The sequence below is a fragment of the Erythrolamprus reginae genome, chromosome 5 (genome assembly GCF_031021105.1).
Source record: "Erythrolamprus reginae isolate rEryReg1 chromosome 5, rEryReg1.hap1, whole genome shotgun sequence".
Taxonomy (NCBI): Eukaryota; Metazoa; Chordata; class Lepidosauria; order Squamata; family Dipsadidae; genus Erythrolamprus; species Erythrolamprus reginae.
In genome coordinates, this window is record NC_091954.1 from 49687177 (window position 1) to 49714966 (window position 27790).

General features: G+C 39.8%; 2 protein-coding genes across 4 annotated transcripts in view; one reads left to right on the forward strand and one right to left on the reverse strand.

The window, feature by feature from the left end:
• ACADSB (acyl-CoA dehydrogenase short/branched chain) overlaps positions 1-11822 on the reverse strand; it is a 24769-nt gene extending 12947 nt beyond the window's left edge. Inside the window, exons 1-5 of one of the 3 annotated variants that reach the window (XM_070752539.1) lie at positions 11468-11822; positions 8126-8285; positions 6237-6337; positions 5464-5670; positions 1581-1751 (exon numbers count right to left, since the gene is read on the reverse strand). In XM_070752539.1, coding sequence (XP_070608640.1) covers positions 1581-1751; positions 5464-5670; positions 6237-6337; positions 8126-8285; positions 11468-11512 — 684 coding nt within the window. In that variant the 5' untranslated portion in view covers positions 11513-11822. Of the gene's footprint in view, positions 1-1580; positions 1752-5463; positions 5671-6236; positions 6338-8125; positions 8286-11331; positions 11402-11467 lie in introns of those variants that run through there. The other 2 variants (XM_070752541.1, XM_070752540.1) reach the window with 2 other exon arrangements.
• IKZF5 (IKAROS family zinc finger 5) overlaps positions 11628-27790 on the forward strand; it is a 24646-nt gene continuing 8483 nt past the window's right edge. The window contains exons 1-2 of the mRNA XM_070752542.1: positions 11628-12072; positions 21406-21525. The gene's annotated coding sequence lies outside the window, so the exon portion shown is untranslated. The remainder of the gene's footprint in view (positions 12073-21405; positions 21526-27790) is intronic.

Sequence of the window (27790 nt, forward strand, 5' to 3'; positions counted from 1 at the left end):
AGATGATCCAACTAAAGTTCCTGCTATAGCATTGCATTTTGATTCAAGACTCACATAGCTTCTCTATGCCAGAGCACACACATTAATATAGTTAATAGTATCTGGTTTGGCAACACAATATCTTTTTTAAAAAAAATTTTTTTATTAAATTTATATACATTTAAAAGCCCATACAAAAACAAGAAATGAAAATTATAAGCAAAATGACATAAACAGCATATCAACCAAAAAGAAAAATATAGACAACACAAAAAGAAAAGAAAGAAAGAAAGAAACAGCCACCCAAAAGAGTGCTGTTGATACTGAAACCCCAACCTTTTCCTCTTGGTTAATTTTATGGTGCTAGATATCAACAGTCTATATTCAGTTCTTATATAATACATGGATAGTGCTTCTATTTTCCCATTTCTGTCAATTCTTTTCCAACACCACTTTTGGATCATCTGTGAAGCTACACATCCACACCTGAAATGAAATAAAAAGCTCCCAAAATTTTGAGCGACTTCAGCGTATATTGCTCATAGGTGATTTCAGGCAAGGAATCTGAAATTACGCAATATTTTGTTTTATAAATTTAGATTCAATGAGTTGACTCAGCCTTCCATCCTTCCAAAGTGGGTAAAATGAGGAGCCAGATTGTTGGGGGGGGGGGCCCAATATGCTGACTCTGTAAACCACTTAGAGAGGAGTGTAAAGTCCTGTAAAGCGGTATATAAGTCTAAGTGTTATTGCTATTTCTCATGAGATTTGGCACTTTTATGAAACTTTAGCTGCATTAAAAATGTATGTTATTTTACAGCATACGTTTTCTGCAATATATTCCTTGATAGGTAAAGAGATTACTAGCCTCTGATTGGAAGCCAACTGAGAGCAAATATCTTCAAAACATTAAAGCAAAGAAAAACAGGATTTTGTTTGCATTGCAATTGGATCACCTCTGCCTTCAAAGACAGTCACTTCTTGAATAATCTTTTAGGCCACCTAAAAGATACTACTACCTTGTTCCCAAACAAAGTATGCTTTGCTGGTTTAAATAAACAGGCCTCCTCAGATGAAGGGAAAACCAGAAACAAATATCACAATTTTTGCCCCTATTTGTCTGCTGAGGTTTCCAAGCAGCGGAAGATACACTAAAACACAGGTCACCAACCTTTTGCACCTCAGGGACCATTAAATCCATAATTTTAAATCCCACGGACCACCAATAGGATTTTAATATAAAAAAATGAAAATAAGTTTTCTGTGGACCATCAACATTTTCTCGTGGACCACCAGTGGTCCACAGACTACTGGTTGATGACCACTGCTCTAAAACACAAGTGTCAAATGTGCTGTGTCACATTATTGTCATGTGACGTATCGTGATGTTTTTTCCTGTGTGGAGCTGGGGTGGGTGTGGCCTGTTTGTGACACATCCAGCCCATGGGCCACCTGTTTGATACCCCTGTTCTATATACTGAAGATTTATGTGAAAATGGCAATTAGAAAAAAAGACACAAAAGGTTGGAAGCATCCTATATTTTTAACCTTAGTATACCAATACATGCACAATCACATTGCAGTGATTTTTAACTACTTACTGCTGAAGGGTTTGCATTTGCCATCACCAAAAACACTCCTGCTTGTTCTGCAAAGCTAATCCACATCTTTGATCCATTGATGATGTAATAATCCCCTTTCTTTTCAGCACGAGTCTTCATGGAGAAAGCATCACTGCCAGCTCCTGGTTCAGAAATGCAGATTCCGCCCATCTACCATTTAACATAGAATTTAGAGGTCAGCTAATTCCACTGGTCACTGAAAATGTAGGTTTGGCAAAGTAATCAGAGAAAACTTTCCTTTTAAGGTATTGGCTTTGAACAAAGTCAAGACAATTTATAAAATACAGAGGCAAGAGCTTGGTTACTACTGTATTGGCGCAATTAGCCATTGATGTAAGGATAAAAGTAGGTAGTAATCAAAAGACATTTGAAGAGGTTTCTCTTTACAATAGTTTTGAAAGATACGCTATTCAAATGTATTTAGCCATGCTGGCCTTTCTATTTCATACATATATTTACTGAATATTTGATCACTTCAAAGATATCAATTTAAATGTGTGTAAAGATGCTCCCTCATTGTATATTTAAATATTATTTTTTTAAATATATATATTAATGTTTGGGTTTTTTATGATCGATTTTTTATTGTATGCCATTCAGAGTCATTTTCATGAGGTGGACATCTATATAAATGTGATAAATAAAATAAAATGAAATATTTAATCTATTTTAATAAAAATGTAAGTGTATCTTTGTTAGGTGGGGCTAATCTCAAAAGGTACTTCACCAATTGCTTTGAAATTTTGACACAGCATTCCGTTCGAACACAGTCCTTATAATATACCTACATTATATAGAAATTGCATCTGTGAAAGAGAAAAACTGGCCAAAAACATAGAATTTCCTGGTGAAAACATAAGAGGCGTGTTTTGCTTGGCTGGTGAAAAGACAGGTAGCTGATTTTCATGAAGATTGGTGACAAACATAGTACCGTATTTTCCGGCGTATAAGACGACTGGGTGTATAAGACGACCCCCTAACTTTTCCAGTTAAAATATAGAATTTGAGATATACTCGCCGTATAAGACTACCCCCGGCGGGGAGAGCAAAGGTGGTAGCGGGAGTAGCGGAGGCGAGGCGGAGAAGAAAGAAGCGGCGGAAAAGTATAGTGTCTGAGCGGCAGTCCCCTTGGGACTGGGCAGCATAGAAGTATAAATAAATAAATAAATAAATAAATAAATAAATAAATAAATAAATAAATAAATAAATAAATAAATAAATAAATAAATAAATAAATAAATAAATAAAATCAAATCTCTACTTTTTTATTAAAATAAATTAATAATAAAACAAAACCAAACTCTATTACTATTAAAACTAAAACAACAATCATTTTCTCATTTCTCTTCCCCCCTTTTTTCTATCATTTCTCTCTCCCTCTCTCTTCCTTCCACTCCTTTCTCTCTCTTGCTTTCTTCCTCTCTCTCACTCTCTCTCTCTCTTCCTTCCTCTCTCCTCTCTCACTCTTTCTTTCTTTCCCTCTCTCACTCTCTCTTCCTTCCTGTCTTCTCTCTTTCTTTCTTTCTTTCTTTCTTTCTCTCTCCCTTTCTTTCCTTCTCTCTTCCTTCCACTTTTTTCTCTTTTTCTTTTCCTTCCTTCCCTCCCCTCCCTTCCTCCCTTTATATTTATCTCTTCATTCCTTCCTCTCTTCCTCCCTTTCTCTCTCCCTCTCGTTCATTTTTCTCTCCCTTCCCTCCCTCCCTCCCTCCCTCCTTCTTTCCTCTCCTCTATCCCTCCCTCTCTTTCCTTTCTCTCCACGTCTCCGGCTTTGCTGACATGCACAAGGCTCAAGCCAGCTGCCCGGAAAAGCCATGAAGGTCCTCCTGCCCCCCACCCCCAGCAGAAAACACAACGGAGGTCTTCCGGTACCAGCTTGAGCCTCGCATTGCTCCACCCCGCTTCGCCTGTCATCCTGGACCTCCGTTGTGTTTTCGGGGGGGAGCGGTGGGAAAGCCCTGTGCTGCCCAGGAAAGCCGGGTTTGCTTTCCGTGAAAGCAGCGCGCCTTTTAAACACGCTGTTTTCTTGCAACATTTTCCTGGGTGGGTGGGGGAGGAGGCCACTCCCCTCCCCCCCCAGGAAAGAGGTCCAGGAAACAGCGTGTTTAAAAGGCACGCTGCTATCACGGAAAGCAAACCCGGCTTTCCTGGCCAGCACAGGGCTTTCCCACCGCTTCCCCCCAAAAACACAACGGAGGTCCAGGATGACAGGCGAAGCAACGCGAGGCTCAAGCTGGTACCGGAAGACCTCCGTTGTGTTTTCGGGGGGAAGCGGTGGGACAGCCCTGTGCTGGCCAGGAAAGCCGGGTTTGCTTTCCGTGAAAGCAGCGCACCTTTTAAACATGCTGCTTTCTTGCAACATTTTCCTGGGTGGGTGGGGGAGGAGGCCACTCCCCCCCCCCCCCCAGGAAAGAGGTCCAGGAAACAGCGTGTTTAAAAGGCACGCTGCTATCACGGAAAGCAAACCCGGCTTTCCTGGCCAGCACAGGATTTTCCCGCCGCTTCCCCCCCCCCCCCCCCCGAAAACACAACGGAGGATTACAGGCAGGACGAAGCAGGGTGGAGCAATGCGAGGCTTGGCGTGTTTCTTTCGGCGGAAGAGGAGGCGAGGGAGCGGATCGGGCGGGGGCAGCACCTTCTACTGTCGGCGCCTACCCGCCCCCGCCCCCCATGGGCTGGCAGGGGGATGGAGACTGCGCGCCCATGGAAAAGGGCGCGTGGGGCAGTATTTTGGTCTGCGCAGGCGCAGCCTACGGGGAACGGTGCTATGGAATCAGTATCCGGCGTACAAGACGACCCCCCACTTTGGGAAAGATTTTCAGGGGTCAAAAAGTCATCTTATACGCCGGAAAATACGGTAGGTATGTTTTGGAAGATGGGCCAGTCTCTTAAACCAAGCAGGGACAGAGAGGGAGAGAGGTGTACAAATGTCACCCTGCTCTCTAATGTTAATCTCTTCAAACTGTATGATATAATTGATCAGGGACTAGAACACCTCCAAGGTCACTTCAAACTCTGATATTCTGAATAAATTGAGCAGGGGGTTTAAAAATTTAAAAGTGCACTTTCTCATTACTTTCTTTTTCACTTAACCAGACAGTGTGGCTAGGTACAGCTAGTAATTTAATAAAATTTAAAATTTAAAAGTAACATTTCAAACTTTATAGCTTTTATCTTAAACCCCTAGAATGACCTTGGTTTTCCAGTCAATGAAATACATTATAATTTTGTACTGCAAAATCTAAGACAGCAAAACATCTAAGTAAGAGATTATGTTTTAAAACACAGAGATTTAATATCTAATAAATGAAGAGCAACTCTACATACAGTACGTAGTCCTCGACTTATAACCATTCAGGAAGGACAATTTGAAGTTAAAATAACACAGAAAAAACAATCAATCCTCACATTTAGGAATATCACAGCATCCCCACAATCACATGATCAAAATTCAGGTGATTGGCAATCAGCAAGTATTTATGACAGTTGCAGTGTATGGGGGTCGTGTGATCAACATTTATAACTTTCCCAGCTGGCTTCCGACAAGCAAAGTGGATGAGAAAAGCCAGTGTCTCTTAAACTGCAGTGATTCCCTTAATAAACACTGTCTGCCCCTAACTTAACAACTGCCTTGCTTAGCAACAGAAATTCTGGGTCTAAATGTGGCCCTAAGTCAAGGATTATCTGTAAAATTCCAATTCGGACAATGTTAATGTAAACTTGAACATCATGGTGTTTCAATGTAACATGAATGTTTAATTCAATTTTAATAGTATTATTACCCACCTATTAGTAATAGTAAAGAGACACTACTGCAACTTTGTATATCTATCTTTTAACTTAGTTATCAATGCACTTTACCTACCGTGTCTTTTGCCAACCTGGGCAAATAGGTTCTCTTTTGTTCTTCTGTGCCATATGTTGTAAACATTTTATTGGTGAAAGTATTTTGGAGTTCGCACGCAAGTGATACAGATGGGTCAACTTTGGCTAACTCCTCAACTACCAGAATGGTAGAAAAGAAAGAAGATCCAGTTCCACCATATTCTGCTTTAAGCTCAATACCCATTAACTAAGGGGGGAAAAATAGAAGAAAAGTTTTTGTTACAGATGAGAAAAGTGTAAAAGTTGAGATTTATACCCCAATATAAAAATTCAAATCAAAGCAAGAGCTACCGACATCCAATTGAATTTCTAAGTAATTCCACAATTAGGGATAATTACTTAAGTTTAAATTTAGAAAGTCAATGGAATATTAGGCAGCAGATCTTTAAATCAGTGATACATAAACCACATTGTGAGATCTTTATTCTTACTAAAGAATAAATAAAATGCTTATTGCATACTACTAAATATGTATCTTTTCCAATCTATTTCCACTGAAGCAATTTGCTGAATTGTCTTCCTTTAAGTAGAAGATAAAGAGTAAAATCTACAGTAAAAAATGAATGAAAGCCAGCATTCCCACCCAACATAAATTTGGCAATTATCATAATTCATTTTTATATTATACTACTCTATAACAGACTATATTACCGTAGCTAACAACCAACCAACACATTGTAGGTGCATGGAACTGTATAAAACCTAGTTAAAGTTGTAAAAGAAACTTTTAAATATAAAAAATTATGTACAAACCCCTTGATCAAATAGTCCTTGGAATAAAGACTCATCAAACTTTGCTTCAGCATCCATTTTTTGTACTAATGGATCAACTTGTTCTTGAGCAAATTTTTTTACTAGACAAAAGAAACAAGAAACCAAGCTTTAATCTTCTCTCTATATATAAAAGTGAAATACTACTTGCACATCATCATAAAATCTCCAGAAATATAAAGCCTATAAATTTTAAATTTGCCATGTATGTTCCTCTTGGCTTCTAGGTGCTTACTAAGAAAGGATTTTTCAAAATGACAATCACAGCATTAGTATTTCCTATACTATTATTATTAACATACACTGGTGCTAAGGAGTTCTACTCCCCCTCCCCACCTGAAAAGAAATCTGTTCCAAATGCAAAACACAAGCAGAGGAGAGGAATTTCACTTTTACTCTCACAGCAGCAAGCAGGGGAATAGGATAAGGGAGGCTTCTATGGGGCAATCCTCAGGGAGAGAAGGGGGATAGGATGGGATAGGTTTGTGTGGGGCAAGGCTGAGGGAGAGAAGGGGATAGGATGGGGAGGATTCTGTGAGGCAAGGGAGTGAAGGGGGTTAGAATAAGGAAGGATTCTGTAGAGAAAGCCTGAGGGAAAGGAAGATATGATAAGGGAGGCTTCTGTGAGGCAAGGCTGAGGGAGAGAAGGGAATAGGATAGGGGAAGATTCTGTGGGAAAAGGCTGATGGAGAGAAAGGGATGGGATAGGAGAGGCTTCTGTAAGGCAAGACTAAAGGAGAGAAGGGGAGAGGAGAGGCCGATTGTAACTACTCAGTGATTTTCAAGCTGTGTCGATTTATCAAGACTGATCACATAGTTCCGTAGCGGAGCACGGATATTCAGCTAGTATATTTATATACATATTTAAACAGCAGACTAACTGACTGCCAATACACTGCATAAACCTCCAAGCTGAGGAATACAAGCCACAATATATTGGCTTGTAAAGCAGTGTCTGGTTTAAAGATCATAGCTTGTAAAAACAATGCTACAGGGTGTGTTCCAAAAGTAATGCAATTTTTTTTAAAAAGTAATTTATTGAACAGATTTGTACAAACACTTAAAATTCTTCAAAGTACTATCCTTGGGCCTCTACACATTTTTTCCAGCGACTCTGCCATGACTGGTATACGCCCTGGAAGGCGTCTTCAGGGACCTCTTGTAAGGTCTTCGTCACGGCTGATTGGATCTCTTCTATGGACGAAAAATGGGTTCCTTTCAGGGCTGGGAACAAAAAGAAGTCTGCTGGGGCGATGTCAGAACTATGGGGTGGGGGGGTGGGGCAGTGTTGGCACCTGGTATTTGTCCATGAACTTGCGGACTTGTAGCGTGTTGTGGCCAGGTGAGTTTTTCATCCATAGAAGAGATCCAATCAGTTGTGACAAAGACCTTGCGAGAGGTCCCCGAATACGCCTTCCAGGCCATGTACTGGTCATGGCAGAGTCACTGGAAAAAATGTGTAGAGGCCCAAGGACAGTACTTTGAAGAATTGTAAGTGTTTGTGGAAATCTATTCAATAAAATAGCATACCTTTAGTATAAACAATCCAATGTTATGTACTTTAAATTCGTACAGACTACTATTTGCACAATGCCCAGACAGGAAAAATTATTTCACAAATGAACCCATTTACAAACTATAAATACTGGGTTTGGGGTATTTCTCTATTAGACACTTACACAAACTTTTAAAATCAAGCTTCTATCACTGAAGTTCTACAAAACCTGATCTTGTTATTGTTCTATCAGCACAGCAATAACACAGTTGAATGATTCTAGATGATGTTTAAATCACTAGGGAGGATCCTGCTAAATTTATAGACGATTTTGCTGAAATAATTTGAATCTATTTAATTACATTGGATGCATTACCTGATTCTTTAATCATTAACTCTTCCTCTGTAAATGTCTGAAGTGGAGCGCAAGTTAATCCTTCTTTGATTATATGTGGTAAAGCTTCTGATTTGAAAGATTTACTGAGATACGAATGAGTGTTCCAATGATTCATGCAGAGAGGCATATTCCATCTTGGCTATGGGCAAAAATATTTTAATACAAAGAAAAAATACTTAGGGTTCAGATTAGATTCAGCAAATAATGACATTTCATATTAAATCTGCAGTTCTACTTCGTTCCACATGGCTGTGCTACAGAAATAAACAACACACACATCTATCTATCTATCTATCTATCTATCTATCTATCTATCTATCTATCTATCTATCTACCTATCTATCTATCATCTATCTATCTCTATCCATCCATCCATCCATCTATCTATCTATCTCTAAATCCTTAAAAATATTATATTTATTTGAAAAGGTGCTAAAATATCTCGACTTGATTGTATATTTTCTCTTATGACTTGTACTTCATTCTCAATTCAACTATCTTGCTTAGATCTATTAGAGTTCTTCAGCGAACTAGACAAACACAAGGTTCATTTAATGTGTATATTATAACATGTAAACACATTATTTTAAAAATGAGATTGATAACAAAATCTTGAGCCTTTTTACTCAGAATTAGGGTTGCGTGCAATAGAACATGGTCTTAAGTGCAATACTGTAAGGACTTACCTTTGCAATTCATGAAAAATGGCACACCTGTTACAGAAGGGGCATTGGTCTCACCTTATATGCCTCTTCTCATAGAGTAGACTTAACATCCAAGAATAGTCCATTCAGACCATGTGGACTGAGTCTGTCAAATTGTAGATCTCCGCCTCGGACTCAATTTTTCCCTCTTTGGCGAAGACCAATGAACAGATTCTGTGTGTGTTCTCCCAAGGTTCAACATAAGAAAAAAAATATCACAATTTGACGTTCTGGCACATAGACCAGACAGACTTTAGGTGGGATTGGATGTTAGCTCCACCCTACGAGAAGACTCGTATCAAGTGAGACTAATACCCTTTCTCCATAGTGGGTAGAGCTAACATCAAAGAATGGGACAGAACTGTCTGTCCTTTGGGAGGGCTAAGTCTGGATAACATGTGCAGTCTGTTAATATACTGTACTCTTTGAAGCACGTGGCATCCAAAGGCAGCCTCCACCAAAGCAAAAACATCAACTTTGTTGTAGTGGTGTATAAACAACATAGGTGAGGCCCAAGTGACCGCCCTTCAGACCTCTTCAATGTACACTTGTCTGGTGTATCGCACCATTATCACTTCTTTGCTCATTGAGTCCTCGAAGAGGGGCAGCATATAAATCCAATAAATAAATAAATAAAATCACCTGTCCGGGCTTCAGTAGTGCCTGGAGGTCGTAAGCCTTAGTAATAGTGCTATGCAACCAGTTCCCAAAAGTGGAAGGGGACATTTTCAAGCCCAGAGAATTGGATTGGAAGGAGACAAAGAGAGCCTCCATCCTGCGCAGTTTGGCCATGTGCTTAATATAAATTTTGAGAGCCCGCCAAACATCAAGGGTCTGTCAAAGACATAGGAGGGAGTGGGAAACAATTAGGTAGTACAAGTTCCTGAGCCCTGTGAAACCAAGAATTTATCTTGGGCACAAATGTAGGGTCCAGCCGGAAGACCACTCTGTCAGTAGGGAAAATGCAGAGATCCTGCCAGATCGACAGGGCAGCTCTTAGCCACTTTTGAGCCCAGCGACTCCAAGTGATGTTGAGAGGTCAACTGAGAGAAAAAACTCAAATTACAAATTCCTGAATCCATAGGAAGGTGGAAAAAAATTCTCAAGATAGGAGATGAAAGAGCACACATCCTGTCAAACCTGGACTGAGTCAAACGGGCAAATCAAGGCAGAGGCGGAGATCTGCAATTTGACAGACTCAGTCCTCATTGGCTGAACGGATGGGTGTTATCCTATTCTTGGATGTTAGCTTCACCCACTATGGAGAATATAATATACTGCATGGATCTGACGCTGCCAATGTGGCATATGCTTAAAGCTTGCCTATCATAGAGTTCTTCCTCAGTGTGAAAAGAGCATTGAAGAGAATTTACTCTAATTTCAGGACTGTATCAATGAAATCAAAAGTACTCCTGAATTTTTAATGTTGTGCAGGAGGGTAAATTTCAGCAACTGGATCTGTATGAAAATTAGCATATCAATACAGAAGCTCTGACATTCCTTTCACCTTGTTATACTTCCTGTAGTTTCTCACTGAACAACCCTAACCCTATCTGTACCCTTTATTACATATCACATCAACACATTCTTAATTTTAAAAGGTGACAATGCTTAACACTGTATATCATCTGAACCCTGCAGAACGTAAAAGCTTGTGGACTGTAACCAAACGTGGCCATATCTTAGAATTAACACAGAGTAAGGGAATTAACTGTAAACATGCCCCATCTGGTTCTTCATTTGTTACCCTGCTCAGCCCAATAAACAACAGAGAGCTTCGGTGGTGCAGTGGTTAAAGTACAGTACAGCAAGCTACTTCTGCTGATCACCGGTTGCCAGCAGTTTGGTAGATCGAATCTCAGTAGGCTCAACGTTGACTTAGCCTTCCATCCTCCCAAGGTGGGTAAAATGAGGACCCAGACTGTTGGGGGCAATATGCTTACTCTCTGTGAACTGCTTAGAGAGGGCTGTAAAGCACTGTAGAGCGGTATTTAAGTCTAAATGCTAAATGCTCAATGCTCAGAGTTTCGAATTAATTAATTACAATTACTAAGGGGCGTACATAAGTGCACCAGAGTGCCTACTGTCCTATAGTCTCTCCTATATCTCCTATATCTTCTCTTCTATCCATTATATCTCTTCTATCTCTTGTATCTCTTTTATCTCTTAAATGTTCTGCTATTCTCTTTAGTTATATTTTACTCCTATATTTCTCTTCTATACTCTCTTTGATACATTCTACTCGTATATATCCTCTATTATTATTGTGTATTATTGTGTATTGGACAAAACAAACAAACAAATAAATACAAATCTGTGTTGCAAGCCACAATGTTCGCTTCACACAACAACCCAAGCCAAAATATCTGGCTTAGAATACATCTCAGGATTTGCAAAACTGCCTTCCTAACTTCCCAGCCAAAAGGACAGGGATTCGCCTCGATTAATGTCCTCGGAATTGCAACATCCTTCCTCAATCACCTAGTTATGTAAACATTTGGATGTGCCAGGCACCGAGCGCGACCCCCTTGGACGTGTTAAACTTGCGCTCTGGCACGGAGCCATCCCGGGCGCCTGTTCTTCGTCTCTCGCCCTTACAGGTTTTACAGCGCCTTACTTTCCTGCAGCATCTTAGCAATGCCAAAGTTCCCGCAGCTGCCATCGTTGGTATCTAAAGCAATTCCGCTCCTGGCTTCTCCCAATTCGCCTTCCAGGTTATGTCCCGCCTCTCAGCCACGCAAGGTTAGATAAGCAAAGATTTACATGAGGACCTCAAAGGGGTAAGAAGTGGTGCTATTTTTTATCTCCCACCGGTTCCCGTTGGAAATCCAATATCTGCGGGGCTGGCCACTCATTTCATCCTTTCCAGAGGAAACCTTTGCCATCTGGCCCAACCGACGAATCTTTGCTTCAAAAACGATGCTCAGCGTTAGGCCAACCAAAACGACTGCTTTAAATCCCGCTCTTCTCCCGGAGCCCATCTGGCATTTGAGAGCCGGAAGTTTTTTTGTTTAAAAACCACCACAAACGCTTTGGGAAATCCTTCTTATAAGCCTGTTTCCTTGGCCTGAGCGGGACGCACCGCGTCGAACTCTCGCGGGACTTCGTTAAGGAGAAGCGATAGGTTACGTTTTTTTAAGCTCCGGGAGACACAACAAACATGGAGGCGGCGGCAGCGGCGACGAGAGTTGGGGGCCCGGGTGACCGCAAAGTGCAGCGGCGGTGAGTCACGGAAGGCTGCCTTGTCTTCCGGGGGTCTTTTTCTTCCTTTTTTCTTTCCCTTCTTTCTCGGTCGCCGGTGAATTGAAGAAGGGAGCGGCACAAGCTCGAGTTTTTTGCGGCTGGCCGGAGACGGCAAGTCAAGGGCAAAAGGCTGGCGTGTCCCGGGAGGCGCCTTGGAAAGTCCGCGGGCGAAATGAACGTGCGGGAAGAATTGGGAGCCGTGACTTTTTAAAGCTCTTTTCCCCGGGAAGGAGGGAAAAAAACCCCGGCCAGCTGCGGACGCCTCCATCGCCCCGCTGCGCCGAAGAGGGTCCTCGGCGAGCCTCGTAAAAGCGAGGAAAGCCGAATCCCCCCCCCCTTCGGTTTCAAGGCAGCCTCCCCTCTCTCTGTTGAAGCCCGTCACCCTGGCGACCGAACCCGAACCGCGTTTTCTTGAGGGGTGTGTGTTTTCTTAGAGCAGTGTTTCCCAACCTTGGCAACTTGAAGATATCTGGACTTCAACTCCCAGAATTCCCCAGCCAGCTGGATGGGGATTTATGGGAGTTGAAGTCCAGATATCTTCAAGTTGCCAAGGTTGGGAAACTGCTCTAGAGGGATAGGCAGTGCCCAACTTTGGAAGGGAGAAAACGGCTGCTGCCAGAAGTCAAATCCTGAAGAGCCTCAGACGTCGAGGAGGTGTCGGAAATGGGGTTTCCTGCGCCCCCCCCCCTTCTTCTGTGTCTCTCTGTAGGATCAACAACGATGTTTTTCTTGTTAATAAGGAGTGTGGCTAGTCTGAGGCGGTGAAGTTTGTGAGGAAGTAAAGCCATGAAAGCAAAAGGGTGTGTAAAAATGGCTTGGTCAGTAAAGGAAAGGGAAAGGTTTAAGGAATAAGAAGCAACAGTGGTAAATTCCTATCCCTTCTTATTACTTCTTATTCCTTAAACCTTTTCCTTTCCTTACTGATCAGGCCATTTTTACCATTTTTCTTTCTTCGTTTAGTTATTTGTTATTTATTATTTGGATATCTAGGCCGCCCTTCTCCGTAGAGTCAGGGCGGTTAGTTAGATCTTTACTTCCTCACACACTTAACAGCCTCAGACTACCACACTCTTTATTATCTATCTATCTATCTATCTATCTATCTATCTATCTATCTATCTATCTATCTATCTATCTATCTATCTATCATCTATCTGATTTCTAACACAAATGGATTATTTAGCCCCTGAAAGATTAATTAATTAATTTGTTTACATTTATTTCTCAAGCATAGATAAGGTAATAGATAAAAGTCTAAACATGATTTTGAATACATGAAAAAGAGACAAATAAAAAAAGGACATTAGGACATGGACGGTAGGCACGTTGGTGCACTTATGCACGCCCCTTACAAAATTCTTAGGAATGGGATGAGAGATCCACAGTAGGGAGTTTAAGGTTAAAGTTTTGGGGGTTTGGGGAAGAAACCACAGAGTCAGGTAGTGTATTCCAGGCACTGACCACTCTGTTGTTGAAGTTGTGTTTTCTGCAATTAAGTTTGGTGCGGTATACCTTAACTTTGTCTATTGTTTGCTTATGTATTGTTGTGGCTGAAGCTGAAGTAGTCATTGACAGGTAGGACATTTTAGCAGATAATTTTATCTACTATGCTTAGGTCAGACTGAAGCTGGCAAAGTTCTAAGTTGTCTAAGCCCACAATTTCAAGTCTGGTGGCATAAGGTATTATTGGGGGTAGAGGAATAGAGGACTCTTCTCCTGAAATATATCTGGACTCACTCAATTGTATTAATGCCTGATATGCAGGTTCTAGACAGATGAGCTGTATTCATTGTGTCCACAAATTTGGATGTAGTTAACATGCGGACTGGCTGGTGGTTAAGCAAAAAAGGGAAAGTACAGGCAGTCCTCCTCTTACAACGGCTCATTTGGTACCATTCAAAGTATTACAGCAGCACTGAAAAAAAGTGACTTAAGATAGTTTTGCCACACGTATCACCAGGGGTGGGCAGCAGGCAGGACGGGGTGGAACACAGTTCCACCTGCGGAAATGAAGATGTGTGCGCAGCTCCAGCTGATCGGCGGCTGTAACTTCCTGGATTACTGGTCTCGGCTCAACTCTCCTTTTTTTCTCTGCTGCTGTGTCTGTGCTCCTTGCTTTTTTTCTCTTTACTCCTTCCTGGCCTCAAATGAGCTTCCCTCTCCTGCCTGGCTCCCCTCCAGCCTCACATGGCCACCTTCCATCTGAGGTGCAAGCAGAAGGTGTGGGTGGAAGCAGCGCTAGCAGCATTTATGCTTCTCGCAGCACCAGTTTGCCTAGCTACCCAGCCTGAAGTGGGAGGGTGACCCAGGAAGGAGAGCACCGGAAACGCCAAGCGAATTGTCACCCCAGCAAACGACACTGCTAAAAGTTTGTAAGTCGAGGAGTTAACTGTTCACTTGAATGATGGTGATTGTTCAAGCCACTCCCACCTGGTCACATGGCCGGCAAGCCACCCCTACTCAGTCACATGGCCATTAAGCCACACCCACAAAATAAGCCACACCCACAGTGGTAGTAAAAATTTTGGCTGCTCATTACTGTGTACAACCATTGCAGCATCCACCATAGTCACATGATCAAAATTCAGATGCTTGGCAATTGGTTCACATTTAGGCTGGCTGCAGTGTCCTAGAGTCATGCAACCAGCTTTTGCAACCTTTGGACAAGCAAAGTCAATGGGCATTCCAGATTCGCTTTACAACTATGCTATTAACTTAACAATTGCAACGATTCACTGAACAACTGTGGCAAGAACATTTGTAAAATGAAGCAAACTCACTTAACAAATGTTTCAGTTAGCAACAGAAATTTTGGGCTCGATTGTAGTTGTATCTCAAAGACTGCCTAGCATTCTTAGTGATGAGAATGGAAGAAATAGGTATTGCATTCAATGTTTGTAGCATAAGAGTTCTGTTAAGGTGGAAAAGCAGCCATTTTTTGTGAGGGCCTGAAGAAAGGAAGGCCAGAGACTAAGTAAGTCATAGAGCAGGACTTTAGAGTTCTGGTGAATGAAAAATCTGAGTTCTATTCCAACTGCCTACTTATCCTCCATACGGTCTCTCCAGTGTTTATGTATAGTAATTATATGAAAATGACTAACCATAACTGCACAGAATTGCATAGGCAAAGTAACTAAAAAGTAACAGGATTGCACGTACTGTAATTCATACAGCAGAACTCTCAAGGTACTGATGAAGGTACAGTAGATTCCTCTCCTTCATATCCTTTCAAGTTTGTTGACTATGTAAGAAAGGGAAATAGGTCAAGAGTTACCAAGTAGGGTAAGAGTGGCAGCTATTAGGGCGGTGCAAAGGGGTATTTTGACTACTTCAGTTTTCCTTCAGTCATTAAGATATTTCCATGCTCTTCAGCGTTTTCTCAGTTTATCTGAGCGTGCATCAAAAATATTTCCAGAAAATTGCCACTTAAGTGAAAGAAACAGCCAAATGATTTATGAAACTTTAATACGGTACCCTCTATTGAATGAACATTATAAGGAAGATTATAATGATTACCATAATCATTATAATTTTCTGCCTCTGCTTTAAGTGCCACTTCAGCCTACAAATCAAAAATTAAACTGTTCCATGGAACCAGAGATGTAGAAACAGTTCCTAGCTGGATCTCTGGTTTTTTATTTGAAACAAAGATGATATTTATTTATGTGAATAAAGTAAAATGTATGGTGTTTCTTTTGCAGATTTTTTTTCATGTGTTTCTTCTCCAGTTGAGTTTTGATAATTTACCAAAAAGAAATTAGCAACAAGGAGACATATAGATTTATATGGACAAGATTAGACAAATCTCAAATTAAAGAGATTGTGAGCATTAAACTATTATATCTGTCCTATGCAGATAAGAGTAAATTCAATTACAGAAACATCAGAGTTTTAAAAAGAATCGGATTCAGTGTACAACCTAGGTTTGTTTTTGTATACAGTATAGTATTTTTGAATTTTGGCTGAAAGAATTTTCCCACTGATAAACTAGGGATAAAAATATCTCCCTCCCCCCCATGGAAAATTAATGTAAGCATAATTTATGTTGATATTGTAGATTTTATGCTTTATAGTGAGAGTGTTAATACTGGAGAATACTAGACTTAAACTTTACTACTACAGTGGTACCTCGAGATACAAGTTTAATTCGTTCCGGACCTGGGCTCTTAAGTCGAGCAGCTCTTATCTCGAACGACTTTTCCCCATAGGAATTAATGTAAATAATTTTAATTGGTTCCAGCCCTCAAAAAACTCACAAAGTTAGTCTAAATTATGCAGAAAGACAAGTTTTTAATGAAGAAATGTACATGTACATATAAATGAATAATGAAGTTTCTTTCACTTAACTTGTAAACTTTCTTAAACTTAAATTTACATATGTTCAACTTCTCTGCCACCCAATCCTGTAGGACAGAGGTCCCCAACCCTTTTTGCACCAGGGACCGGCTTTAAGCGATCAAGAGAGGAATGGGTGAATGAATGGACGGAGGGTGGGAAGGAAGGAAGGAAAGAGGGAAGGGACAGGAACAGAGGAAGGAAGCAAGGAAACTTATGAAAGGGGAGAGTAAGAGAGGAATGAGTGAAGGGAGGGAGGGAGGGAAGAAGGTGGGAAGGAGAAAGAAAAGAAGAAATAGAGGAAGGGAAGGTAAAAGAGAGAAAGAAAAAGAGCTAACTTCCGCGTTCAGCTTCAGGAGACAGCTGCGAAGCCGCGCGCGTGTTTTAAAAGGTTGCAGCCGGCCTGGGGGGCTCAGGGGGGTGCTGGCAAGCCCCCCAGGCCGGCTGCAAGCACCCCCCGAGCCCCCCAGGCCGGCTGCAACCTTTTAAAACACGCGCGCCGCTTCGCAGCTGTCTCCTGAAGCCGAACGCGGAAGTTAGCATTCGGCTTCAGGAAACAGCTCCTTGGCGCTCGTATCTCGAATTTGGGCTTGTAAGTAGAACAAAAATATATCTCCCCTCCCAGCTCTTATCTCGAGTTGCTCGTAAGTAGAGCAGCTCTTATGTCGGGGTTCCACTGTACAGACATAATATGTAACTTAATAGCAACTCTATTGAAATATGTTATTCTGCCATATTATTTAAATACAAATTACATAAATATACACATGTTTTAGAACATGGACATGCACACAAAAGTAAAATGCTATAATTATAGACCAGTGGTTTCCCTAGTGCCACAGGTGGCACACAGAAACATATCTGCTGGCATGCAAGCCATTGCCCTAGCTCAGTTCCAACGTGCATGTGTGTGCCGACCAGCTGATTTTGGGTTCACACAGAGGCTGTAGGAGGGTGTTTTTGGCTTCCAGAGAGCCTCCAGGGGGATGGGGAAAGGCATTTTTATCCTCCCCCAGGTCCAGGGAAGTCTTTGGAGCCTGGGGAGGGTGAAAGCCACCAGAAGTTGGGAAACAGATTGTTTTCGGATTCCAGAGGGCCTGGCGGGGCAGGAGAAGCTGTTTTCCCCCTCCCCAGGCATTGAATTATGCATGTGGGCAGTCACGCATGTGCGATAGCGCACGCACACTCTCTTTCGGCACTTGAGGGGAAAAAGGTTCGCCATCACTACTATAGACCAAATAAATTAAAAACATGAGCTTGGAAAAAAATAAAACTAGTTTACATCAGTATCATTTACTTCTCCCAACACTTCTATCCTCGCTTCCATCATGTCCATTAGCATTCCATATATTGCTTTTTATTCTTTAAAGTCACTGTCCTGTCTTCCATTCAACCATGATTTTCTTGGTCTTCTCCTTTCTCATAGCTGTTCTGTTTTCTTTCATACATTTGATATGCAATTTATTCATTCAATGAATATGACTTAAACCACCTCTATTTTTCTTTTAGTGGCTTATAACCGTAGGTTTCCTGGTGGTCTCCCATCTAAGGTTTTTTTTTCCTTTTGAGCAACCAAAATCATTAGAGTGGTTGTTTTAAAAATTGTTAGTGAATATTGTGACATAACCATCCTAGGTCTTCTAGGTAATTTCATGTAAACAGTAATATTCAGTTCTTAAGGTTTTTGTGCATAACTCCTTGTTGGATCACTAAATTTATGATTTACTTCATTTAGTTTTAGATTTAGATTTATAATATTATACAGGTGAGTTTTTGTGGGGGTGTGAATAAAACATGATAAAGTAGAATTACCTGTTCTAGGGTAGGGACAGGACCAATGTTCCCTCTAATTTTTTTTCTCTGTGGGCGGAAAAGTATAATGTCTAAGCGGCACATTTTCATGCCTGGGTGTGGATCACCCAGTCGTTAAGCGAATCTGGCTTCCCCCCCCCCCATTGTCTGCTTGTAAGACGGTTGCAAAAGGGGGTCACATGACCTCAAGACACAGCAACGGTCAGAAATATGAAAAGGTGCCAAGCTTTGGTCATGCGATCATGGGGCTGCTGCGAAGGTTGTAAGTGTGAAAGGGGGGGAATAAGTCACTTTTTTCAAGGAAATTGAAACTTTGAACAGTCAGTAAATGAACCGTTGTAAGTCGAGGATAACCTGCCTTCTCCCCTAGATGTTTTCTGTGGAGCTTCAAAATGGACTCCTCATCTGCTTCTAAAAGAGTGCACTGGTCAGACAGATAATCCTCAATTTCTGTTCTGATCCCAATGGAGGCCAACATTTCTATCTCCTGAGTAAGACGATTATTAAGTGAGCTCTGCCTCACTTTGCCACCTTTCTTGCCACAGTTGTTAAGTGAATCCCTGCAGTTGCTTGTCAGAAGATCCCAAAAGATATTCACATAACCCTGGGACATTGCCACCATCATAACTACGTTGTCAATGTCCAAAGTTTGATCCAATAACTCCTTTATTTTTTTTAACAAAGTCCTTCCTTCCTTGAAGAAAGAATAGAAAGAATAAAATGGAAACGGGGATTAAAAGGGGATATAAAAAATAAAAGGGTTTGGTTCAAAGTTCTGCTCAGATTAAAGAAATTGGAGTTTGAAAAGGGTTGATTAAGCTTGGGGTATTGTTTGCTCTTTTTTAACTTTAATTATTTTTCCTATTTAGATATATGAATTTAGGAATTGCTGATCTGTTTTAACAAAGTTAGAAGTATTGATTATAATAAAATATGTAGTAGGTGATACTGATTTGGATTAATGCATAAATGGAATTGAATTTAAAATTGTTGGGGAGATTAATGATGTTAATGATTTTTAATTGATTGAAAATAGAGAATATTTAGATTTTTTCCCCTTTTTTTCTTTTCTCAAATTGACTGAAATTTAAGATTAATGATTAAGTAAGAAATGTAGGTAAGTGGCTAAATGTTAGATGGGCTGAAATAATTTTTAAATTTGGGATTAGGTAAATGTACTATTTAGAGGGGGGGAAGGTTTATATGTTTATCTTTTGTTTTTAATTTTCTTTTGTTAACATCTGATTGGCTATTCAAGGTTTTCTTAGCTTATAGAAAAATGTATAAAGAAAGAAGGAAACACTTTGGTATAATGGTTAATAACTTAGAATATAATTGGTGTTGTACTTTTTGAAGGAACATTATGGAGGGAATTTAATTAAAAGAAAATGTATGTAACTGGATGACAAAATTAGAAAAAAACTTTTGCAACTTTTTGGATGATTGATATTAGTTACTAACAAATAACAAAATACTGCATTTTATTCAAAGAGAATTAAACGGTACACTGTACTGTTTGAATGTATTTTGAGAGAAAAATTTAAAAAAATTACACCCCCCAAAAAAGTCCTTCCTCTGTCCCTCCATTCATTTCATTCTTTCTCCTCCATTCCTTCCTTGTTCTCTTCATTTCTCCTTCCTTCCTTCCCTTTTTCCTTTCTTGTTCCCTCCATTTATCCTTCCTTCTCTCTTTCCCTTCCTCTCCACTTCTCTTTCCCTCCCTCTTTATCCCTTTTCTTTCTTTCTCTCCACTTCTCTGTCTCTTTTCCACCTCTCTCATTCTTTCCCTCCAGGTCTCTCTCATTTCTATGTACTTCTCCCTTCCCCCCCTTATTTGTTTCTCCTCCCTTCATTTCTCTCACCTTCATTTCTGTTTTTTTCTCGCTTTCCTTTTTATTTCTCTTGTCATAATCCAGAAGCTGGGGCTGCAGAACCCGGAGGGAGGCACAGGAAGAGGCAGGCTCTCTTCTGGTGCGGGGTGCAGCTGCGGTAGCAGCGACAGAGCCTGGCAGGCAAAGGAGGAGTAGGAGTAAGAAAGGCGACTTCACAGAGGGGAGCCAAGGAGGAGCGATCTGCACTTTCATAAACTTTCCCTGCTGGATGGTCAATCGCCATCCAGCAGGGAAAGATTGACCATCCAGCAGGGAAACTTACAAAAGCGTGGATTGCTCCTCCTTGGCTCCCCTCTGTGAGGTCGCCTTTCTTCCTCCTCCTCCTCCTCCTCCCTTCTGCTGGATGGGACTTTAGGTTTAAGTCAGGAATGCAATATACTTTTATCAGTTCTTGGTGTTTATCGGCTACATCCTGCAAATTGTATGAAATTATTGAAGCCTAAATACCATAATTATTATTTGGGGACATTCATATGATTTTCCATGTGTGAGTTCAGATGTAGTTGCCCTTATCAGATGAGCTATTTCAATTATTTCATTTTTTCTGATAGCTATCTTCTATAACTACTAGCTTTTAATATTAAAAAAATCATAAGACAGTAGTATGACTGAACAAGAATACAGTCAAAGGGTAATCAGGAAGATTCAGAATGCGATCTTATTGTGCGGTGAATCTATTTCATGCTAAAACAAAATGGAGAATAAGGGAACTGTCACCAATATGAAATCCCTTGGAAAAGAATGAATAAAATATAAAAATAAAATTAACTGTTGTGAAAAATAATGACTTTTTTTGAGACTTTAAGGTATTGCAATATCAGTTTTGTAATTAGCATTAGACCTAATGATAATCCTCTGAAATTTAAATGTTTGAAAAAAATATTAACAACATCAGTCAAATGCCTGCCCATAGTTTGAAAATCAGAATATTACTAGTTCCCTGCTTTTTTCTTTAGCTAGATCACTCTTGCTAACTTTTGACACAATTGTCTAGTGGAATTGAGGAAGGAATCTTTCTAGAGAAACATTGCTATTTTCTGTATCACTGTTGAGAAGGTATGAGAGATATGAGATATACAGCATTGGAATGAATGAATTATATGTTTCCACCAGAGTAGTTATGGAAACTTTTCTTTTTCTGAGACTACACTAGCATTTCCTAAGTTATATAAAAAAACGTGACTAGTTAAAAAATAAGTTATCGTTCTGTTAAAGTGCATAAGCAAATGTCACTTTTAATTAAAACATATATCCTGGCTTAATTGTCTTGCAGACTGATTGTAGAGGCTTTAATGAGAAAAATGTATTTCCAAGTATGATGGAACATAAATCTCAGAAGTGGATTTTTGCCTCTGTCAGTGATTTGAAGCTGATTTGGAAGAAAGTAATTAAGGTAATTTATACAACTCAAATAGGTTTTTTTATTTTTGTTTTATTCTTACAAGACAATTGGTAATACTATAGGTATATTATTAATATTTTAATGTTTAGATAATGTAGAAACTTTAAAGAAATAAAAATAGAAAAGGTTTATATCAGTATTAACTATGATTTTGAAGTGTTGATGTTAATAAGCATAAGATTGTTTAAATTTTAGCATTAATAAGCAACTGAAAAAATCACATAAAAGCATTTGATGTACAATAAAGCTGTTTCTGTCTTAAGCTGAATAATTAATAAAAGAATTCTACTGTATTTTTAACTTATTTTTTGTGTATGATGAGAAAAAGAAAACAAAGCAAAATAAACAATGGCAACAAAAAGGTTTTAAGTAGTTTTTAAGGACCTTCAAATTTCCTTATAGTGTCATTGGGTATGAATTATGGGAGTACTACTACTAATAATATAATAATTGTACAACAAATACAATATTACAATAAGCTAGAAAAAAAGATTTAAGAGATGGGAATTTTGACCATTAGTAGAGGAAAGTGGTTAAAAGGTAGAGACTAATTGTATGGGATTTTCTCTCTGAATTTCTTAAGACTATCCGTTTATTACAATTTTAAATTTTTAGGGTTTTTTTGTTTTTTGCTGTTCTTTGAACTTGTTATTAACCCAAAGTAATTGTTAACAAATCTTAGTATTAGGGTGATTTCCTATTGACTCTACCTGGAAGTAGAAAAAAAAACCGTATATACCCAAGTATAAGCTGAGTTTTTCAGCAGAAAAAATGTGCTGAAAAATCCAACCTCAGCTTATACTCGAGTCACTGATGATGGTGATGATGACTGCGAACTCAGTGATGATGACAATGTCTAAGCTGATAACTTCACAGCAGCTAATGCTGAAGCTCTGTTTGGACATACAGATGATGATGAGGAATCCAGTTACTGAAGGATTTTAACTCTTAGGTTTTAGCTTGGTTGCTGATTGAGCTACTTTTTTTACTTTTTAAGTTATTGTTAATACCAGATTGTTTTTGTTTACCCTCTTTTAAACTTACAGAGCTAGTTTACTGGTTTTCTTTGAAATAAATATTCTAAAACATTTAATCTTACTGATGCTTCAATTAATGTAATTTTATTGGTTTCCCTTTTTTTAAGTTACCAGTAGCCACTGCATTTTCCACCCTAGGCTTATACTTGAGTCAATAAGATTTCCCAGTTTTTGTGGCAAAAGTAGGTGCCATGGCTTATAATGGGATCGGCTTATACTCAAGTATATACAGTAATTACAATTCACTTATTATAAGATACAGTTATAGCTACTGCCTTTGCAGACTTACCTGGCAGACAGATCAGAAGCACAGCGCTTCAGGCAGGCAAGCTGCAGACCAGAGATTGGGCAGAGCAAACAAGCGGTGACCAAGGGACTAGTTTGAAGGCATGGCCAGCCAGTAGTCACTACCGGTTTGGCCTCCCAGGCCACATATCAGCTACCGGTTCACCCGAACTGGTAGCATTTCACCCCTTATTCCTGGGTTCTGTTGCTTGTTAAAAACTCTAATCATAAGCCAAATGTTTGTATATGTGATTCCCTATTGAGTCCAGCATCATAGTTGATAAATGTTATAATATGTAGAATGTTCACTACAAAATACTCCAGATTTTTTGTTCTCTACATAAACCAACTGTACTAAAACATACAGCATGATATTTTGTAAATATTTTAAGTTTACAAATTTTTAACAGTCTTGTAAATGCTTTGTGGATTCAAATGTGTTATATAATATTAAGAACTTTAGACATATCTCAGGTTACCGCTGCTGAAAGCTTAGCAGAATTAAGTAAAACATTTTATGGATCCTGAACAAACATATTATCAGTGTCCTGAAATTTTAGTTGAAGAAAGGAGCAGAATTCTGAGGAGAAATGGCCAGTCTTTATTCAGTTATCATTGGGTGATTGTTTTACAGGAAAGATCCTGAATAATAGAAAGGCAGAAATCTTTATACATTTTGGGGTAGACAAGCAGAAAATCTCAAAGAGCTGATTTATGGGCACATTTTGAGCAAAAAAGATAGATATTTAAACAAAGGAAAGTGTATTTGTAAAGCAAAACTGCTAAGAATTCCATTGTTGAGAAGATGGGTTGTCTGTAATCTCTCACTGTTTCCTATTTTAGGTGAGGAATTTTCATTGTTTTTGTGATAGGATTAAAAGGTAATTTTTCTGAAAACATAGCTATATTTAAGTTATGCCTTAGCCTGAGGCTGGTCTGGTTTACATATGCAAGCTAGAGAGGTAAGCAGGGACAGCAGAGGAAATGAATAGTTCGCAACTGGAGATGAAGGGAGATAAGGAGTCAAAAAGACAAAAAAGGGAGAGGAGTTTGGAGAAGAATTTGTAGCTTTGTTTTATTATATTCCTTCACAATTAGTATATGATTTGGAATGTTTCATTTTGTTTCTTTATATTGGGATTAAATCAATTGTAGTTGATTGTAGGCATGATTCTGTGAAAAGGCAGCTTAAAGATTAGACTGGGGCAGTCTTGCAGGTAATTGTGGGTTGACTGCTGAGGCAGAACCAGGTTGATCTATTGAAAAGCTGAGGAAGAAGCAAATCTGAAGGAATATGCTTATAAAAGGGATCAACTGAAGAGGAGATTGAAAGAGCATAATGTGAGATGATATAGAATCATGACATGTTGAATTTTTGCAGTTCCAGGTTGGTTTTAAGTTGTAGAAGTTTCATTGCCCTACTAGGTAACAGCAGCGCTGGAATTTTGGATAAACAAGATTCATTGATTGGCTGAGGTTAAATATCTTTCTATCTTGCCTTTTTGCATGTACTAAGATAGAATGTGGTGGGTGGATGTTGTTTATAAGTGTTGTCATGTTGTTGGTAAATTATTTATTTAACTGATAAGGTATTCTATCTTACTTATATGTTGCTTGTTTCCAGTATTATAACTGTATGAAGTGTTAGCCTGTTGGGAGGATGGCATTCTTTTTTGTTTGCAGTTGTTGAATTGTCATTATATTTGTGATAAGGAGATGACTCTAGTTTGTAAGTGGTTACTCACTGCTGTGTGATGGGAAGGAATGTTGTTGGCTATTGAGTTGGCCTACTAGTACCTGGACCTTGATTATATCTTTTGACAGGTACAGAATTAAGAGTTTCATCATCTAGGCTGGGTTGGAGTGACATATTTCTAAAACTTTTCTTGCATTTTTCAATCCATCTTGTAACAGTTCTACTGTTTCTAAGAAGTTATCCTACAGGAGTATGCTTAATAAAGTCATACCTTTTGACAGCTAGTTGGCATTTGTGGACATGTTTAGCTACCTTTTACTTCTAATGTTTACATATATTTTATACTATAAAATAAACATTTATTTTATAAGTTATTAGATAACTTCTGTTTCATTTGATACAGTGTTTTTCCGTTTGCTTAGTATGCTTTGTGGATATTTCATTGCAGTGATTGGACTGATCTAGTAATGGTCTATAAGGTTCCTTAAGGAATAGTTACTTTTCTGTGGATAATTGGGTTGATTTGTACATTTGTACAAATATCCATTAAATTGAAAATTATGGTGTACAGTGTTCCCTCACTTTTCGCGGGGGTTGCGTTTCGAGACCACCCACGAAAGTCGAATTTCCGCAAAGTAGAGATGCAGAAGTAAATACACTATTTTTGGCTATGGACAGTATCACAAGCCTTCCCTTAACACTTTAAACCCCTAAATTGCAATTTCCTATTCCCTTAGCAACCATTTAGATCAGTGATGGGCAACCTTTTGAGCTTGGTGTGTCAAAATTCGCCAAAAAACTGAGCATAACTCAGGTGGTGTGTCACCTTGAGAAAAAAACTGGGCGGCATAGAAGTATATATATATAGGTAGGTAGGTAGGTAGGTAGATATATAGGTAGGTAGGTAGGTAGATAGACAGATAAACAAACAAAAAATAAATATAAATATAAATAAATAATAAATCCCTTCTTTTTTATTAAAAGAAATTAATAATAAAACAAAACCAAACTCTATTACTATTAAAACTAAAACAACCAGCAAATTCAAAAACATAACTATTAATAAAAACAGGTGAGGGTTGGGGTTTTTCTTTCTCTGTTATTATTTAAGTGCTTTTACCATATGCTTTAAATCAGTGATTTTCAACCTTTTTTGAGCCGCGGCACATTTTTTACATTTACAAAATCCTGGGGCACACCACCAACCAAAATGACACAAATCTAATAAATAAATACATACATACATACATACATACATACATACATACATACATACATACATACATACATAAATAACCCCCTCATATATACAATCCCATGTAATATCCCCTTATAAATACAGTCAATCATCAATCATCCCTCCTGAAATTTATACCACTGTCTCATTTCTGGGTACTTCTCCTGTCTTTCCCCCTTTTCTCTCTCATGTTTCTCATTTCTCTCTCTTCCTCCCTTTTCCCCTCATTCCTTCTCCCTCTCACTTCTCCTCTTTTTCCATCCCTGTCTCTCTCCCCCCCTTATGTGTGTGTGTGTATACACTCGAACCATTTCCAAAACCAGTTGAGGGCTGGTTTTTTTTTTATCTTTTATTCTTTTCAAAAACAGGTGTGGGCTGGGGGCGGGGGTTCTTATTATTTGGATGCTTTTTACCATATGCTTCAAGAATCACCTCTCTCTTTTGTTTCTCTCTCCTCTCATTCTCTGCCTCAATCATTTTCTCATTTCTCCTTTTTTCTCCCCTTTCTGTTCTCATTTCTCTCGCTCTCCTTTCCTCTCCCTATCTGTCTTGCTTTCTCTCTCTCTTGCTATCTTTTTTTCTCTCTTGCTTTCCTTCTCTCTCTCTCTCTCGTTCTCTCTTATTTTCTTTCTCTCTCTCTCTTGTTCTTTCTCTCTCATGCTTTCTCTCTCTTGTTCTTTCTCTCTCTCTGTTCCTCTCTCTCGTTCTCTCTCTTATTTTCTCTCACTCTTTCTCTCATGCTTTCTCTTGTTCTTTTAAAAATTTTTAAAAAGTGTGGGCACACGCTACTACGCATACGTGAGTTCTGACATCCATAATTCGCTACCCCTCCTCTCTCTCTTTCTCTCTCCTCCTTCCTCTCTCATCTCTCTTTCCTTTCTCTCATTCCCTATTTCTATCTATCCTTTCTATCTCTCACTCTTTCCTTCTCTCCCTCCCTTTCTCTCTCTTTCCTTTCTCTCATTCCCTTTCTCTCTATCCTTTCTATCTCTCACTCTTTCCTTCTCTCCCTCCCTTTCTCTCTTTCCTTTCTCTCATTCCCTCTGTCTCCTGGGGCTGACTGCGCCTGCCCTGCACCCCCAACCGCGGAGGGAAAGGATTTGCCTTTCGGCACCGCCAACCCCCCCCCCTCCACCAGCAGCAAAAGCCTGAACGACGGAGCCGAAAGGAAAACGGTGCATCCCTCCAGAAGCAGCAAAAGCCTAAGCGGCGGGGTGCGCCGTTTGCCTTTGGCACCTTCCCCTCCACCAGCAGCAAAAGCCTGAACGACAAAGCCGAAAGGCAAACGGCGCACCCCGCCGCTTAGGGCGGCTTTTGCTGCTTCTGGAGGGGTGGGCGCCGATGCAGCAAAAGCCTAAGCGGCGGGGTGCACCGTTTGCCTTTCGGCACCGCCAACCCCCCCTCCACCAGCAGCAAAAGCCTGAACGACGGAGCCGAAAGGCAAACGGCGCGCCCCGCCGCTTAGGCTTTTGCTGCTTCTGGGGGTGTGCACCATTTGCCTTTCGGCTCCGACGTTCAGGCTTTTGCTGCTCTTGGAGGGGGGGGTTGGCGGTGCCGATGCCAGATGCTTTCCCTCCGCGGTGGGGGGTGCAAATGGCGCGACGTCTACGCAGGGGTTTTTTTTCAGACTCTCTTTTTTGCGAGTCCGGCATGATTTTTTTAAATTACAAATTAATAATAACCCCTCATCCTTCCCCTCTTCCCCTCCCTCTTTTTCTCCCTCTCTCCCTTTATATTTAACCCTTCCTTCCTCTCTTCCTCTCTCCCTCTCTCCCTCTCTTTCACTTTTCTCTTTGGTGAACCCCCCAAACTGTTCAGACTCAAGAAAAAGCTTATCAAGGGGGGGGGGGTTTGTGAAAATCTAGTTATGAGCCGCCAAAAGAGGAAGCAAATGGTGCGATATCCACGCAGGGTTTTTTTTTCACTCTCTTTTTTGTGAGCCCGGCATGATTTTTTTTAATTACAAATTAATAACCCGGTAAGGGTTTACCTGTAACAGCT